Source organism: Pipistrellus kuhlii, unplaced genomic scaffold, assembly GCF_014108245.1.
Source record: "Pipistrellus kuhlii isolate mPipKuh1 unplaced genomic scaffold, mPipKuh1.p scaffold_m20_p_64, whole genome shotgun sequence".
Classification (NCBI taxonomy): Eukaryota; Metazoa; Chordata; class Mammalia; order Chiroptera; family Vespertilionidae; genus Pipistrellus; species Pipistrellus kuhlii.
Window position 1 is genome coordinate 956,226 of NW_023425567.1, and position 17,564 is coordinate 973,789.

General features: G+C 58.7%; 1 protein-coding gene across 2 annotated transcripts in view; it reads left to right on the plus strand.

Moving 5' to 3' along the window:
* The first annotated feature begins 10,051 nt into the window (after positions 1-10,051).
* PHF21B (PHD finger protein 21B) overlaps positions 10,052-17,564 on the plus strand; it is a 37,195-nt gene continuing 29,682 nt past the window's right edge. For both annotated transcript variants that reach the window (XM_036420259.2, XM_045575093.1), the window contains exon 1: positions 10,052-10,230. In XM_036420259.2, the coding sequence (XP_036276152.1) occupies positions 10,177-10,230 (54 nt within the window). In that variant the 5' untranslated portion in view covers positions 10,052-10,176. The remainder of the gene's footprint in view (positions 10,231-17,564) is intronic.

Genomic DNA, 17,564 nt, shown 5'->3' on the forward strand with positions numbered 1-17,564 from the left:
GATCCTCCATTTTGTATCACTGTGTAACTGGACCCCAGCCCTCACCCAACCAATCGGGGTCAGCCAAAGCAGTGACATCACCACCCTCCCCCAGACCCCTATAAAACCCTTTAATCTGTGAAGCTGGCTCTCTTCCTCCACGCCGGCGGTGTGAGTGGGACAGAGCTCTGGTCCGAATACAAGTATTTTTGCTGTTGCATCGGACTCGGCTCCCTGGTGGTTTTTGGGGATCACGAAATCTTGAAAATGAAAAAAAAAAAAAGTGCGTATGTGCATGTTGAAAACCAGTTTGCCTATGATTTCAGGGTGGTTTGTTTTTGTTTTTTTAAATAAATCTTTATTGTTCGTATTATTACAAATGTTCCTCATTTTTTTTCCCCTCCATTGCTCCCCTCCTCCAGGTTCCCACCCCACCCTCTGCCCTTTCCCCACCCCCCATTGTCCTCATCCATAGGTGCACAGTTTATGTTCAGTCTCTTCCCGCACCCCCCACTCCCCTTTCCCCGAGAATTGTCAGTCCACTCCCCTTCCATACCTCTGATTCTATTATATTCACCAGTTAATATTGTTCATCATATTTTTTAATTCCCTTGGTTTTTAGATTCACCTGTTGATAGTGACGTATTTGTTGTTCGTAATTTTTATCTTTATCTTCTTCCTCTTCCTAAAGAACCCCCTTCAGCAATTCATATAATTCTGGTTTGGCGGTTATGAACTCCTTTAGCTCTTTTTTACTAGTGAAGCTCTTTATCTGGCCTTCGGTTTTGAGTGATAGCTTTGCTGGGTAGAGTATTTTTGCCTATAGGTTCTTGCTATTCATCACCTGGAATATTTCTTGCCATTCCCGTCTGGTCTGCATTGGGGTATTTCTGAACTCTCCCTTAAAACCTATCCATGGACCCCTGTGGGGGGACTTCTTATCTAAACACTGGGTTCAACAACTGTAAAGGTTTTTTTAAAAATAAAAGGGGCCAAAACCGGTTTGGCTCAGTGGTAGAGCATCGGCCTGCAGACTGGAGGGTCCCAGGTTCGATTCTGGTCAAGGGCATGTACCTTGGTTGCGGGCACATCCCCAGTAGGAGGTGTGCAGGAGGCAGCTGGTTGATGTTTTTCTCTCATCGATGTTTCTAGATCTCTATCCTCCCTTCCTCTGTAAAAAAAAAAAAAAAAATCAATAAAATATATTTAAAAAAATAAAAGGGCCCCCACTCTGGGTGTATGAGAAAAAGTCACACTTATTCCCTGCCATGTGTTTACTCCCCCTAAGACAAGGAATCCAAAACATGTTTGTTCTTTTTCTGCGATAGGAGTGAAAAGGAAGCCCACAACCGGGCACTATACTGGGTGTTAGGATAATATGAACGTGTGTCTGGTCAGAGAGTGTTGGCTAACGATGTACTGCAGAAAGAGAAGTCTTTGTTTTTACTGTGTTTTGGGTTTGTTGTTGTTGTTAATCCTCACTGAGGATATTTTTCCACTAACTTTTAGAGAGGGAGAGACAGAGAAACATCAATGTGAGAGAAACACATCGATTGGTTGCCTCCGCCATGAGCCCTGACCAGGGCACAGGCCAGGGGGCCCTTTCTGGAATCGAACCTTGGACCCTTTGGTCCACAGGCCTATGCTCCATCCACTGAGCCAAACCAGCCAGGGCAGTGTCTTTGTTTTTATCAACCAAAGGAGGCCGTGATGGAGGGGCTCAGCTGGTTGGACATCCCACGCACGGAAAGGTCACCCATCCCATTCCTGGTCAGGGCATACGCCTGGGTTTCCGACCCCCAGTAAGGGGCATGCAGGAGGCAGCCAATGGATGTTTCTCCTCTCCCTCCCTCTCCCTCTCTTAAAAAAAATCAACAAAAACATTAAAAAATAACAAAAACTGAAGAGAGCACCTGTAACACCCTTCAGGATGGTTGCCAAAGCCATCTGATTGGCTAGTGGCTGAGCTGGGGCCAGAGCCCGGGGCTCACACCCACCCCATTCCACAGCCCTTCCACATCGGATGCCTGCTCTCGGGGACTCTGCAGGGTTTTGGTGGCGAGCTACAGGCGGCCCTGGGTCTCCTCTCCCTGCCCCATGGTGACAGTCCTAGCCCCCTTCTCCCAGCCCCAGCCGCACCTCCTGCTTTCCCGTCCTTACCACGTAATAGGCACTCAACTGATTACCAAAGGAACAAACCTTTTCTTCATCGATAGAAACGTTACCCCAGATGGTTCCCTCCCACTAACAGCTTGTGGGTCTTTATACTTAGTTGTCTGTGGAGCTCCTTCCTCCCAGTTTGTTTTCTGGTGCCGTATGAAGGGCTAGTTTTTGCTTTGAACATCAAAGTGTGATTAGTCCACTTGCTGTTCATATTGTGGGTGAAAAGGGGCCACGTGCCAAACCTGACAAGCGCAGGGAGGTCTGTGAGGCAGGCCCTACAACCTCAGAGACAGAAAGTAAGTGGCCGAAACCGGTTTGGCTCAGTGGATAGCGCGTCGGCCTGCGGACTGAAAGGTCCTGGGTTCGATTCCGGTCAAGGGCATGTACCTTGGTTGTGGTCACATCTCCAGTGGAGGGTGTGCAGGAGGCAGCTGATCGATGTTTCATGTTTCTAACTATCTTCCTCTCTGTAAAAAAATCAATAAAATATATGGGAAAAAAAAAAGAAAGTGAACTTATTTATGGCCTTTGTGCATCTCAGATGACCCTTCCCTGGAATGTCAGAGTAATCCCCTTCCCAGGCCCCTTGGTGGCAGGCACAACCTCCCACCAGGGCGTGAGGCCACAGACCCCCTCATTGTTGCCCACATACCATCTCCGTGCTGTAATGTGTTAACTAGCCTGTTCTTACCCATGTAAAAGAAGTGTCTCTTCATTTGACTTTTTAAAAAATGCAGTTTTTATTGATCTTTGAGCGGGGGAGAGAAAAACATTGATGAGAGATATCAGTCTGCTGCCTCCTGTACTCTCCCTAGGGGGGTCGGGCCTGCAACCCGAGCATGTACCCCGACCAGAGCCCACGTCTGGGTGCAGGGGTGATACTCAGCCACCGGGGCCGCCCCCTGGGGCTCTGCATTTGACTTTTTATTCAACCGCAGAGATCTCCCCACTTTACTTTCTCCCGCCTCCTAATCTGTCATCATGTCTCCTGTGACTCTAATGTATAAAATAATTCCTAACTAAGAGTGAGTCCCGGCAGGTAGTCACGGCCTAAGCCTGTAAAACTGATTCTCTCGGGCATTTTCTCAATCCATTGAGACACTGCTTCCTGGCAATTGTCATCAGTCTGGCTCAAATAAACTCAAAAATTCTCTACAGCTTTGGATGTTTCTTTGCGGTCAACTGGTAGATCCTCCCTCCCCCACCTGGTGGACGGAGGGTGACCTAACCTGCCCCTGGGGCCTGGGCGTTCCTGAGCACCTGACCAGGCGCCTTATATGGCCTGGACACTGAGCCGCCAATCAGCACCTGCCACATACCCTCAGCCCCTGATTCCTGATCATGTGCTTTATATGAAACCACCAATCAGCGTGTGCCAAGCGCCCAAAGCCCCAATCCCTCCCCTTTCTTCCCCTCCAAAGGCGTGTTCCCTGTGAGACAGCGGCAGGTCCTTCTCCTCCAGTGAAGCCTGTGTCCTGGTTTTTCAGCCTCTCTCATTTTTTCATCATCTATATAATGTACCACATAGGGACATGGCTTAGGTAGTAAAAGACTTTCTTAGAGTCCCAGTTCTTCTGTTGAAATGTGGCTTGTTAAAATCACAACTTCTCTTCTTACAGTAATACAATGTTTACCCTGTGAGGCTAAGCAGAATAGCACATTTACTTAATTACATGTTGTAAGGTGAGGTAATCGATGCCTTTCTGATAGAAATAAAGGAGGATTTATGCATACATCCAGTAGCACGTAGCTGATGTGCACGTTGCACGGTGGGTGTCAGTGCTGACCAAAATGACAGCTTTAAACTGCCAACAACGCAGGAGAACGGAGGCCGTTTGCATGCGGGCTCCTGCCGGCATTGAATTCGGCTGCTTCTGTTCAGCGAGAGCCTTTGTGAACTAGGCTTCCAAAGGTGTTAGCCCGTCTTTTCTGAACTCTACCTCCAAAAACCCCTTCAGTTTGCGCAGCCCCTGCGGGCTTCATGGCTGCCCGGCTGGTCCTTTTCATGTTGATGTTCAGTAAGTTAGCGTCTAGATGCGTTGGTTTGCTGCCTCCCCTAATTCAAAACGCGCTCGTGGCAATGGCCGTGTGAGCTGGCCTTTCTTTCCGCTGCTGGAGTGTCATGACACCGTGTCACACATGTCTCAGGTCACGCGTGCCCCGCTTACCCTGGTGAAGGGAGGTGCAAGGTAATATCGGCTGAATCCCAGCTGCGTTCCGGCCTTTGCTGTAGGCAGGCTCCAGTCTTCAGGTGGGAATCGTTCTGGGCTTTCCAGAAAAGGAGCCTGCAGAACCACATGGCGCTCCTGGTTTAAGGAATTAAAACCGGACGTTCCATCAGCCCAGCAGGGGGCCACAGGGTGGGGGGTGGGGGTGGGGGATGGGGGGTGGGAGGAAATCAGCCAAAGACCTTGTGTGCATATATGCATAACCCATGGCCACAGACAATAGGATGGGGGGGCATGGTGGAGGGGGTGAGTGAGGGATAAAAGGGGACATGTTATACTTTCAACAATAAAGAATTATTTTTAAAATTTTAAATAAATTAAGTAATTACTTAACAAATAAAAGACTTTAGAGATCAACCAAAGGCCTTGCATGCATGCATATAAGCATAACTGATGGACGAAAAACTCTGGGGAGGGAGGGCATGTATGGGAGTTGGGGATGGGGATTGGTAAGGTATGTACACATATAATACCTTAATTAAAAAAAATGGGGGAAAAAATAAAATAAAAGATCTGGAAGAAAAAAAAAAAGACTTTAGCCCCACCACTATGGCTCAGCAGTTTGAGTGTCAACCTATGAACCAGGAGTTCACTGTTTGGTTCCTCGTCAGGGAACATGCCTGAGTTTAACTTAACCCCAAGTGGGGGGCCCGCAGGAGACAACTGATTTTCCCTTTATCATTGATGTTTCTTTCTCTCTCTCCCTCTCCCTCTCTGAAATCAATATAAATATAATTTTTTAAAAAGAGCATGAGTGTTGGAGTGGACTGCATGGCGTTTGCTTCTTGACCGTGCTGCTTACTGGATGGGCCTCGGACAGCTGTTGAACTCCGAGTCCGTTTCTTCACCTGTGACCTCTGCATGGGGTGCGAGGACCACAGCGCACATGGGTGCAGAGCACACCGCCAGGACTCAGCACATGGGCTGTTACCACGAGGCCGAGGGGGGGCGCTCCATCCCACCACGGAGAGGCTTGCTGTGATTTCCCCAGCGGGGTTCTTGTTTTAGAGCACATGTGTCAAACACAAGGCCCACGGGCCAAATCCATCCTGCCAGGCCTTGCAATGTGGCCCGCACCGCGCTGTCATCACTGCACTCCGCTGCGTTTCCATCACAATGACAGTTTATGACTGTTCAGTAAACCATTCGGCCCGCGATTTAGGCTGGATTTTAGATTTTGGCCCCTTCTCTGATTGAGTTCGACACCCCTATTTTAGAGCTTTGTTTACGAAGCAGACTTCAGCTCTGCGAATCCTTCTGGCCTCCCTACAGGGACAGTGGCAGGCGGCAGAGGAGAAAGTATGAAAAGTGAAGGCCGAGATGGGGTAGGGGGAGCAATCTCGGTAGGAAACACCACTTCTGGCATTCTAGGTACTATCCCAGTACCGAGGACTCCGAGAAGGGCACCAGTGGTCAGATGTGCTGAGATTTAGTTATTTTGGCTAATCCCTGCCTGGAATATTTTCCCATTGCTTTTTCAGAGAAAGTGGAGAGGAGGGAGGGAGGAGGAGAGAGGAAAACATAGATGTTGCCTCAGGCACACACCTCAGCCAGGGCTGTGACCTGCTTCTGGGAGCAGCTGAGCCCTGTGCCCTGGCAGGGAGACCCCCTAGACCTCTCCCTGCTGGCTCCCATGGAGCTCCATCCCCGTGTCTGTGCTGCAGCCCTGCCTCCTGCTCCCGGCTCCTGGGCAGTGACAGTGCAGTGGGTGCCCAGGCGGGCTGACACGGGGACTCCCCGCAGCCTGGCCGAGCCCCAGCCCCGCCCTCACCTCCCGGCCTTCCCCCTCAATGGTCCAGCCTGGGCCTCCGTTTCCTGGAGCACCTGGGTTGACAGGAACCGACAACTGGGTTGTTGTGCCCATATTCTAGATGCCAAAACTGAGGCTCAGAGGGGTGCAGAGGTTCCTGCTCCAGCCCACCTCCCCCTCCACTCAGCCTCGCTCACAGACAGCTCCCCGACCTGCTGCCTGGTTGCTGTGGTGTTGGAGGAGGAGGAGGAGGAGGCTGTCCGAAGATTTGAAAGAAAACATTTCAGTCTACGGCCATACCACCCTGAACGCGCCCGATCTCATCTGAAAGAAAACATTTCATTCAAACAAGGAGCATCTAGCTCCTGTTCCCGTCGCCAGGGCCCCTCATTGCATCTGCAGGATTCCAGAGGCTCCCTGAGCCGAGCTTGTGTCGGGTCCCGCCTCCCCCTCCATCGCCGCTGTGGGCAGGTTGCTGTCCCACAGCCTCAGCCCTGAGGGACCGGAAGCTGGTGATGCCCAGGTTCGCACGCAGTGGCTGTGTTTCGTTGCGTTCCTGTTTTGCAGAAAGATGACAGCTCTCAGTAAAAGCACGACTGTTTCCTAAGTGACTTTATTGAAATCAGGGCTGGATTCGGGACCCGTGGGCATGGTGTGGTCTCTCCCTCACGTCTTTATTCTCAGCGGCAGCACTTTTAAATGACAGTGGAAGGTAAACATTGGGGGTATGTTTATGACGGCAGAAGGCCACCCCACAAGCCAAGGCCAGGATAAGACATAGTGAACTTAGAAATGACAGGCTTCGGAGATCAGGGAGGGACACGGGGCCGAGCTGGGCGGGAGGGCTGGCCTGTCACCAGGGCCAGGCTCCCAGGGCCGCGGTCAGAGAAGACAGCCGCTGACCCCCTAAGCGAGCCCAGCAGGCAGGGATCTCGGTGAGAATCGACACGTGGGACGATGTGCACTTGCATTCCCCCAACCAGCGCCCCTCCATTCCATCACCTGAGGAATCTGTGCTAATTAATAGCGGCTCCTTCCTGCTCAGCAGCTTCAGCCGCAGCTGGAAATTACAGGAGCTGAGGATGAGTGATGCCAGATGCACTAATTACGCCTCCAGGGAGGCGCCCAGGATCTGTACACCGGTTTCTCTTCGCCGCCGCCTCGCCTTCCCCGGTGACTGCGTTTGCTCACTCGCTGTTTAAGAAAGCAGGTTCCGTAGTAATTCGAGCACCTTGGGGTTTGTAAGCGGAGAGCCAGGGTACGGTTGGGTGCAGTCTCTGTACCCGGATCCTGTAAGGTGGTTGCGCCAGGAGTCTTTCCGTTGTAATGGGGTACACATCCCACCCAAACCCGCTCCGGAGAGTTCCAGAAGGAAAGTGATCGCATCAGCAAGAAGAACTTGCAGGAGGCTGGGGATGGCCCTGGGGCACGCTGATTGGCTCCAGCGATGGCCCTAGGACTTGTCTCTCCATGTCTGAGCGCCTTCTCTCCTTCCTCTGCTTCACTCAGAAGCAGCCTTTCTCCGCAGCTGCAGAATCAGCAGCTCTGGGCTCGCAGGATCCTCAGCATTGAGGCCCCAAGGAGAGAAAGTCTCTCCGAGGGCCCAGCTCTGCCCAGCAGCCGTGCCCTCCCTGCCCCATCAGGCTTTGCATCTGGGCTCTGCCCCATGCCTCCTGAGCCCACCGGCTGGGAGCAGCCAGAAGCCAGGCAGGACTGCTCAGAGAGGATGAGGGAGGAACCTGCAGGGGAGGCAAGGCCAGGTGTGCATGCAGGAGGCCAGCTCCAGCCTCAGGTGAACACGGCTTAGCTCCCACCCGATCCTGCTCCGTGCTCCTCCCTCTGCACTCACGGCAGCTGTCGGTGCTGTGTCTCCCGTCAGGTGTGAGGTGGGCACTGCTCCCTCCTTACCAGAACTTGGACATAAGATCAGAGCGAGACCTTGAGATTTTTAAATTCTCATTTTATTTTTCTTACTAGAGGCCTGGTGCATGAATTTGTGTATCAGTGGGGTCCCTAATCTGGCCGTGGGATTGGTCTGAAACCGGCTCTCAGACATCCCCTGAGGGGTCCTGGATTGTGAGAGGACACAGGCCAGGCTGAGGGACCCCACAGTGCACCATCAGGGAGGGACTGCAGGAGGGCGTGTCTGGCCCATCTTGCTCAGTCCCCATCAGTCAGACCCCAGCAGCAAGCTAACCTACCAGTTGGAGCATCTGGCCCCTGGTGGTCAGTGCACGTCATAGTGAGTGGTTGAGTTGCCTTAGCATATCATTAGCATATTACAATTTGATTGGTTGAATGGAGGAGGATGACCAGACACTTAGCATATTAGGCTTTTATTATATAGGAGGATTATTTCTTGCATGCTCATTATAGACAATTTTAGAAAATGCTAAAAATTAGGGGGGAAAACTCCCTCTGAAAGGTTGCTACAGCTGGTTGGCGGCACTTTTCCTTCTTTTTACCTGGGTGAGCTTACGCTGTTTGTGTAACTTGGCACCTGCATTTTCTCCTCCTCCATTGGGGGCCCAGCTGAAAAGAATGCCCACGGCTCTGCTGAACCTGGTGTAATTGGTGGCAGGTGGCGGGGTAAAAGGGGCATTTGCTGAGTGTGCGTGCCTGGGTGCTCTCTGTGCTGTGGAGTATGACGTAGCCATGACCCACCAGTGGGAACGTTTAAAGTCCGATTGCACATTTCTCCCCAGCGTCTTCAAACATGCTGGCCGCTACCCACGAGGCCCAAGGCATTCCCATGTTAATTGGCTAGAATGGGAAGTCCACCCGGCGAATCCACGGGACTGGACTTGGAGACAGTAACCTCCTGGCTGTGGGCCCAGAGTTTGGAAATGTGATTTCCATGGCTGTAGTTATCATTGTTTTATGTCACATTGACTGGCACATTTATGATTTAAAAATAAATAAATAAATATATATATATATATATATATATATATATATATATATATATATACTTTATTGATTTTTTTTTACAGAGAAGAAGGGAGAGGGACAGAATTAGAAACACCAATGAGAAACATTGATCAGCTGCCTCCTGCACACCTCCTATTTACGATTTTTAACTAAAGTCTTAAAAAGTCCAGCGCCTCTGTAGAGTTTAATGTGAGTGTAGAAGCCGTTAGAGGAGTGAAGAGATGCATGCTCCCGCTCTTGGAACCACGCGGTGGCCGTCGGGCGGCGGCGGAGGCTGGCACAGTCGCCGCGCTAGCGCGGGAGGCAGGCGGGAGGCGGGACACGTTAAACAAAGTCGGGAGGGGAAGCGGAGCCGGGGACGGAGGGGCCGGCCAGAGCCAGAGGGGAAAGAAATGAAAAATGGACAGACGTTTCCTTAACCCTGGCTTAGGCTGGGCTCCCCAGAGGAGGGCGATGGGGGCGCCCTGATATCCTCGGGCTCGGCTGGGGAGGGCGAGAGGAGGGCCTCGCGGCGCCCTGAGCCGGGTGGGCGAGCTGGCGCCCCTCGCTGTCACTTTTGTTCTCTGCTCCGGGCGCCTGGCCGCGGCGGGGCGGCAGTGCGCAAGCGCAGGCGGGGGGCGGGGCGAGCGGCGGGCCACGCCCCTCGCCGCCCTGGCCCCGCCCCTCGCCGCCAACCCCCGCCGCCGGGCCGCTCCATCCGGGCACTGCCGAATTGGCATCGGGCCGCGGGACAACTTTACCGAGACCCCGCGAGATCCCGGCGCGGCCGGAGGAAATATAGTCCCCGGCGGCGGCGGCGGCTCCGGGCGGCCGGGGCGGCGGGGCGGGCGCGCCCGGCCTGCGCGGGGCTCCCGGCGCCGGGGGGCCATGCGCCGGGCGGCTCCCGCAGCCCGGGGACCCGGCGCAACTCGCCGCCGGGCGTCCTGAAGAGTTCGGGTGGCCGAGGGCGCTGAGCCGGGGCGCCCGGCCACCTTTCTTCCCCCTCTCCAGCCCCCTCCTCTCGGTCGTGGGGGACGGGGCTCGTGTCCCCCATCCCGGGAGGCCCGGTCCGGTCGCCCCCGCGGAGCCCTGCAACTTCCCGGGAGCGGGGGCCAAAGTGGCGCAAAGTGCCGCCAAGTTGCCGGGATGGAGCTGCAGAGCCGGCCCGAGGCGCTCGCCGTGGAGCTCGCGCGCCGCCAGGTAGGCGGCCGGGGTCCTGGGCCGGGGCGGGGGCTCCGGAGACCCGAGCCCGGCGCCCCGATCCTCCCCGCAGGGTCTGCCCCGCTGAAGGTTCCGGAGGGGGCTCCTTCCTGAGCTGCCCCCGGAGAGGGACGGTAGCTGCTGCGGGACCCGCTGCGCTCCCCCTCCGCAGTCCTGTACAGTTGGGGGGACACGGGGGGGTCGGGGGCCTAGGAGACCCGAGCCCGGTGTCCTCTCGTTCTCCACCCGGGCTCTGCAGGCCTGAGGTGCCGGGTGGATCTTCCTGAGCCCGGCCCGGTCTGTGCGAGTGTGTGCGCCGGCCCCGGCTCCACCCCGGGAGCCACAGTTTGCAGGAGTTTGGGCGATTGTGGCCGGCGAGCGGCATCGCGGCGCGTGCGTGTGTGTGTCGGGAGGTGGGGGATTAGGACGCGCCTGGAATATTTATGAGCATCGCTCCGCACGGGCTCGCCGTGTTTACTTGGCTCTTTGTTCCTCCCCCTCCTCCGCTCACACCCCGCTCCCCTCACTCGCACTCGCACCCCGGCCGGCAAACTTGCGCGGCCCGGGGCGCGCCGCCGGGTGGCCTGGGCCCCCGCCCGCCCGCGAGCGGCCCCGATGCGGCGGCAGCCACAGGTAAGGGCCCGGCTCCGCCGGCCGCCGCGGGACGGGGCGGGGGACTGGGGCGCCGCGGGGCCGGGGTGAGGACCGACCCCCCGGCTGCGCTGAGCCGCTCCGTGTCTCCGCAGAACGGCCGCCTCAGGAAGCGGTTCGGCGAGCGGCGCCGCGGTGGCCGCGCTCAGCCACAAACCAGTAAGGAGCGGCCTGCGCACCCGCCGCGGCGGGGCCGGGCGCGGGCACTGGGCAGCACCCCGGAAGTGCCGCTCGGCGCCGCGCTCAGGCTCCCGGAGGAGTCCGGCGCCGCCCTCCGAGTTACCGGGCCCGTTTCCTGGAGGAGCCGGTTCCCGGGCCGAGGGGAGCGGGCAGGGCCCGGGCCCGCGCTGCACTGAAAGCGGCCAGCGGCCGGCGTCCATCTTGAGTTGGGGACCTGTTTGGGGAACGTGGGCATTTCTGGGGGTAGGGGCAGGGGGACTGTGGTTTGACCCCAAACTCCTGGGAAGCGATGCCTGGGTCCCACTGCACCTGCTATGTTCAGAGCGGTGCTCCGGCGCCGGCCCTCACTTCTCCGCATCACTTTCTATTCCCGAGCCCGCGCCCGCTCCCGGGACAAAAGGAACGCGCCCCGGGGCCCCCAGTTCTGCCCCGACTCTGGTCCGCGGGCGTCCGGTGTGGACGGGGGCCCAGGAGGGGCTCCCCCGGGGCGGGGGCCGGGCCGCCGCCGCCGCCCGCCGGCTCTTCCGGAGGAAAAGTTGTCCTTTGTGACTTAGTTGCGCTGAGCTCAGCGCTCGCGGTTTCAGCACCGCGGACAGCCGCCGGCCGCGCGCCCCGCCCCTCCCTCCCCGCCCTTCCCCTCCCTCCCTCCCCGCTCCTCCTCTCCCTCCTGGTCCCTCCCCTCCCTCCTCGCCTCTCCCCGCCCCTCCCCTCATTCCCCGCCCCTCCCCTCCTTCCCCGCCCTTCCCCTCCCCTCCCTCCCCACTTCTTCCCTCCTTTCCCTCCCTCCCCGCCCCTCCCGCACACGCGCTCCCTCCCCGCCCCTCCCCTCCTTCCCCGCCCCTCCCCTCCCTCCCCACTTCTCCCCTTTCCCGCTCCTCCCCTCCCTCCCCACTTCTCCCCTCCCTCCCCGCCCCTCCCCTCCCCGCACACGCGCTCCCTCCCCTCCTCACGCCGCCCGGAGCGAAGAACTTTGGGCGGCGCAGCCAATGGCGCTCCCAGGGCTCCGAGGCTGGCGGGGGCGGGGGCGCGGGGGGCTGGGGGAGCGGGGAGGCCGGCGCCCCTCCCTCGCCCCCGCCCCCGCGCCCGGCGGCCGCCGTCGGCACGGAACTTGGACAGCGCCCCGCCCGCCCCTCCCCGGTTCCGCCGCAGATCGGGCCCTCGTTTCTTCCCGCATTTGGCGGGGCGGCCGATCAGATGCCCCCTCCCCGGAGGGGTCTCCCCGGGGGAGGCGGAGGGGTGGCCGGAGACGGGAGGAGGGGTCGGGGGCGGCGGCGGCTCCGGAGGGAGAAGCGGAGGCTTCGAAGTTGGAAAGTGACGGAGGAGCGCGCCGGGCGGGGCCGCGGCCGCGGAGGGGGTGAGGGCTGTGCCCCCCGCGGGGCCGGGCCGGGCCGGGCCGGGCCGGGGCTCCGGCTGGACGGCGGCTGGGACGGTTAACCCTTTCCGCCGGGCCGCCCCCTTCCCTGCGGGAGCGGACGCTCCCATTCCCGCCGGAGGGGGCCCGGCCGCATTTCCGTTTTGATTGCTCCGTTGCGGGTTTGGAGGGGGCGGGGCGGAGGCCCTTCTCCGGGAGCACAAAGAAGTTTAATCACCGCGAGGAATCGAACCAGATTCCTCACAGGAAGGAACCGCCTCCGAATCCGGCGCCTGTGATCGCCGAGGGCTGTGAGCCTTTTCTCCTTTTTCCCACTGGGGCAAAAGGAGTTGTTGACTTTTAGAAGAAGATTTAAAAGAGAGAAAATCCGCTAATCCCGCCGCTTTTGTGGCAGCGATGCATGTGTGTGCTGTGCAGCGCGATAGTGTCCCAGCTCCGAGCGCCCGGAGCTCCGGTCTGCGCTCCCCTCTGTGTGTAGCGGCTGCTTCGGGCTGTTTAATCTCTGCGTGACCGTGAACCGGGCGCTGTGCGCGATCTGTCAGCCGGAATGCAGAGGGAAGCACTGGGAAAGGTGCCGCCTCCATGAAGGAACTGTCCCCGCCTTCCTTTTCCTTTAAATGTGAATGGGGAAGGAATTTGAATGGGGATGGTGCCTGGGAAGGGAATGGACTCCGTGTGTGTGTGTTGTGTGTAAGAAAGACAACAACGGCCGAAACCAGTTTGGCTCAGTGGATCGAGCGTCGGCCTTCGGACTGAAGGGTCCCAGGTTCGATTCCCGTCAAGGGCATGTACCTTGGTTGCGGGCACATCCCCAGTGGGGGGCGGGGTGCAGGACGCAGCAGATCAATCGTTCTCTCTCAACGACGTTTCTAACTCTATCCCTCTCCCTTCCTCTCTGTAAAAAAATCAATAAAATATATTAAAAAAAAAGACAACAACGAAAACTTTTGTTCTCAGGCTTTTTAAAAGTGTTTTTCCTTTAAATGACTAAAAATACCCTCTGTCCAGCCGCCGGTGTTTGGCCTGGCCGGCTGGACGCGTGTGTGTGACTGTAAGTGTGTTGTTCTCCCTTACCCTTTGTGGCATTTTATATAACAAGGGCTCATAAAGGGGGCGGGGCCGGGCCTGGCGCAGCATGCTAATAAAGCTGCTCTCCCAGCTCCCCGCGGAATCTTCCAGAGGTCACGGGGAGTGAGTTGGTAGACTTAACATTTACCGGCGTGTATCTCTCTCTCCCTCCTCCCCTCTCTGCTTGGGAGAGTTTAGTGGTGATTGGCAGCTTGGCTGGGGAAAGGTGGAGAACCAGCTCTTGGAGGGGATTCTGGGCTGCACCCTGGCTCTGCTTGGTCACCCCAGACCTGCCCCGGAGGAGCTGAGATGTGGGGGAGGGGTGGAGAAGCCGGCATTTCGGAGTTTGCGTTTCACTCCACGTACACGGAAAGGCAGCGTTCATGGATAGGTTTGCCAGGGGAGAGACTCACACCACGTGCACCTGCGGAGACAGACGTGGGTGATGAGCCAGAGTACGTGAACGATGACCCCACTATCCACGTGTTAGAAATAGTCACCGAGTAGCAGCATCTCGTGGAGAAGCTGTCAGTTTCCCATTCATACCCTTGGCGCTGTCCGCCCCCTCCTTCCCCCGTTACTTCTGGAAACATGCACACATGTTTAAAGATGTTACCAAGGCCCCCTAGAAGTAAACAGGTTGGCTGTTGATCAGAAGCAGAGAGAGACAGGTGCTGTGTAACTCCTGTCTCCGGTGGACGAAGGGATTGAAAGGCAGCGAAAACAGCACATGTTTCCTTAAAGGAGAAGGAGGCGTGGGGAGTTGGTGAGAGCTGAGATGTGGCCGGTCACAGGAGGTGTGGCTGCCCTGAGGCGGGGGGCGGGGTTGGGGCTGGGGTGAGTTCTGGTGGAGCCAGACCCTCTTCCCTAACGAGATCTGATGGGTAAAGACTCCGTCAGCCGCCCCAGTGGCTTTACGCCATGAGTTTGCAGTAACGTTTTCATCTCGATTGTCAGTGACAAGCACTTCTGGGTGAGCAACAGACCCGTCCGGATGCCAGAGGGCTGGCTCCCTGCCTTGGTGGTGTCCCCGCTCCGGGTGCCACGTGGAGGGGGCATCTCCGGGCCTGAACGTCATGGGAGCTCAGCGTCACCCGGAGGAGCCTGCTGTGAGCTGCAGGCCATGCTGGGTGGGGAGCGGGCCTGGAGGTGAGCTTGGGCCCTGTGCTCGGCCCCGGGCTTCTCTCTCCGGGCAGCGTCTTGCCCGGGGCTGCCTCAGTGGGCAGCAGAGCTGTGCCTTTTGGAAGGGGGTCACGTCCGTGGTGTGCGCCGGGCGCTGAGCCGTGAGTTACCTCCACGCCGGACACCAGGGGCTCCTCCCCGGAAGTGTTCGCCCCGGGGGGCTGCGGGCAGGCTCCCTCAGAGAGCTCCCTGACGAGTGCAGCCCTGAAGGACAGATGTGTTCCAGGTTCTCTTCCTGAGTTCGCTCCTATCCAGGAGGCTACTCTTAAAACATATATAGTTTTTATTATCTGGGAGAGAAAGGGAGAAGGAGAGGGAGAGAGAAGCATCAGTGATGGGAGAGAATCATGGACCGGCTGCCTCCTGCACGCCCCCTACTGGGGATGGAGCCTGCAGCCCGGCCATGCGCCCTGATGACCTGGTTCGCAGGTCGTCGCTCAGCCCCTGAGCCACGGGGTGGGGCAGGAGCCTACGTTCTCACCGGCATCACTGCACGTTGAGGAGAATCGCCCCTCCCCGCACCCCGCGCTGCGCACTCTGCGGGAAAGAGCGTGGATGGAGGCAGCGGGGCTGGTCCTGCCTCGCCCACTGCCACCTGCGAGCCCTTGACCACCCGCTGCCCCTCGCAGGCCAGTGTCCTGGGCCCACACCTTCCTGAGCCCGTTCCCGGGGCCCTTCTCTCCCTCCGTCCTTCACCCCCGGTCCCTCCCTCCGTCACTTCGTGGCCCCACGTTGCCTCCAGAGCTGCTGGCCGGGTGACCGCCCTGAGTTTTCCCCAGGGTTTGCTCTGGCGCCTTCGTCAGAACTGTGTCCGGGCTGGTGCGTGTCTCCCTGTGTGCGCCCACCGCCCGCCACAGCCGCCTCGTTCCGCTACCTTTGACCTTCGACCTTCGACCTTCGACCTTCTACCGCAGGGGGGGGGGCAGCGTCTTGCCAGGGGCTGGTCACTCGGGGCTGGAGGAGGCCTTGGGGTGTCTGTTGGCTCAGCCTCCAGCTCTGGGAGAGGCGGGTCTCCCCGCCGCTGGTGGGCAGTCAGGTTTAGGGGACCAGCCCCGGATCTGGCTTCCCTCCGGAACAGGAGGGGCTGCTGGGAAGGGGAGCAGCGGGTGCCACCAGCCAGGTGGCGGGTGCTGGCGCAGGGCACACGCTCAGGAAAGAGCTCCGCCCGTAGTCCATCCTCAACACGTGGCCTTGGACAGGGTCTGCTCCCTGCAGCTTTCCTGTGTGACTCGAACCCCGAGCCAGGCCCTCCGGCCGGCTCACTCACCACACACAGCCCTGCCGGGAAGGCCGGCTCTTAGCGTCATTGGATCCGGAGGAGGCCAGAGCCTGGACAGGCTGCGGGCCTGTGGACTCCCAGCGACGGGAGCGGGAGCTGCGGGCACATGGGCTGTGGGTCCTGATCCCGACCCCACCTGACCCAAACCTCACGGTTGTGTGGGGCGGTGACGGCATGTCCCCCCGGGGCCAGGAGGGCCTGGTGTATCGCAGCTTCTCAGGGCCCACCTGTGGGCAGGAGTGGTAGAGTCTGTCAGAGGCACAGTGATAATGGGGGGGTATTTCACTCTGCGGTTGAAGGTCGAAGGTCGAAGGTCGCAGAACTAGGGAGGGGGCCCTGGTCTGCACCCAGTCCCCGCATCTGCCTGGGGCTGCCCCTGCCTGGGAGTGTGTGGCCAGCTGGATGCAGGGAGGGGGCTGCAGGGTAGCGGCTGAGCCTGCGGCAGGTGGGGCTTTGGATGGACCCCAAGCAAGTTCACCCCCTGCCGTCTGTGAGCAGCCCCCGGATCCGCCTCCTCCATCCTCCGCTCCTCTCGCCCACCTCGCCGAGGCCCCCTGTGGGGCTGCGCTTTTCCTCTGGTCACTGCTGTGACTTCACACTTCCGCGTGGAGGCATCTTCTCACTTTGAAACGGCCTTTGCTCTCCAGGAGCAAACATACTTCCTTCAGGCGTCCGTGTGGGCAGCGCCCTGCCGCCCGGGCCCAGCAGCGTCCCGGCTGCGGGAGAGATTGCCACTGGCTGCAGCTTCTGGTCGGGCATCCCGCGGGCTCTCAGGTGGCCGCACGGGGTTTTCTGCGGGGCCCCTGGGCGTGTGGTTAAGACGCAGCAGAAGGAAGTATATGGGGGGGGGGTAATATTCTGTCCAGGTTCAAGGGGAACCCTCAGCCCCTGGGAGGTGGAGGGCAGGTGCTTGTCCTGGTCTCAGTGGAGAACCCGCTTCCCAGGCTGCGGGTCCGAGGGTTTGTGAGGCTGTGGGTGCGCATGCCAGGCTGATTCCCAATGCGCAGCTGGGCAGCCGGGCAGCGGGTGTGGGAGCTGTTACCAATATTGCATTATTGACAGCAACCTGAGCTGCAGGTGCCCGGAGCCGTACCGCCTGGACGAGGCAGGCACCTCAGCTTTGGTGCGGACAGCAGCTCCGGTGGCTTTGGTCTCCGCAGACGGTGTGCCCACAGCCAGGACCAGGGCCTGAACTTGGGCTCCGGTGGACACGAGGGCCTGTGTCTCCAGACGCCACCGATGACCTAAGGGACAGGACGGTCTTGGCAGGGCACCTCCGTCCAGCTCCCTCCTACGCGTGGGTAGCTCGGCCCTGAGCGTGGGGCCGCCCGGGGGAGCCAGGAGCCCGGATTGGGTCCCACCCCACCCACAGCCCCTCAGGCCTGTGTATTTGCTAATTCTGTCCACGGGAGACGGCTCTCGGAAGCTACGTGCCCAAGAGGGTGTCCCCTGTGCGAGCTGCCCTCCTGTTTCACACACACACACACCGAGCAGCAGGAGGCTCCCTCTCAGAGTCTCCATGTGGCAGACGGGTCACCTCCACCGGAAAGGTGCTGACGGGGGTGGCCCACCTTCAGGAAGAGGAAGGGTGCTTGTCTTCTC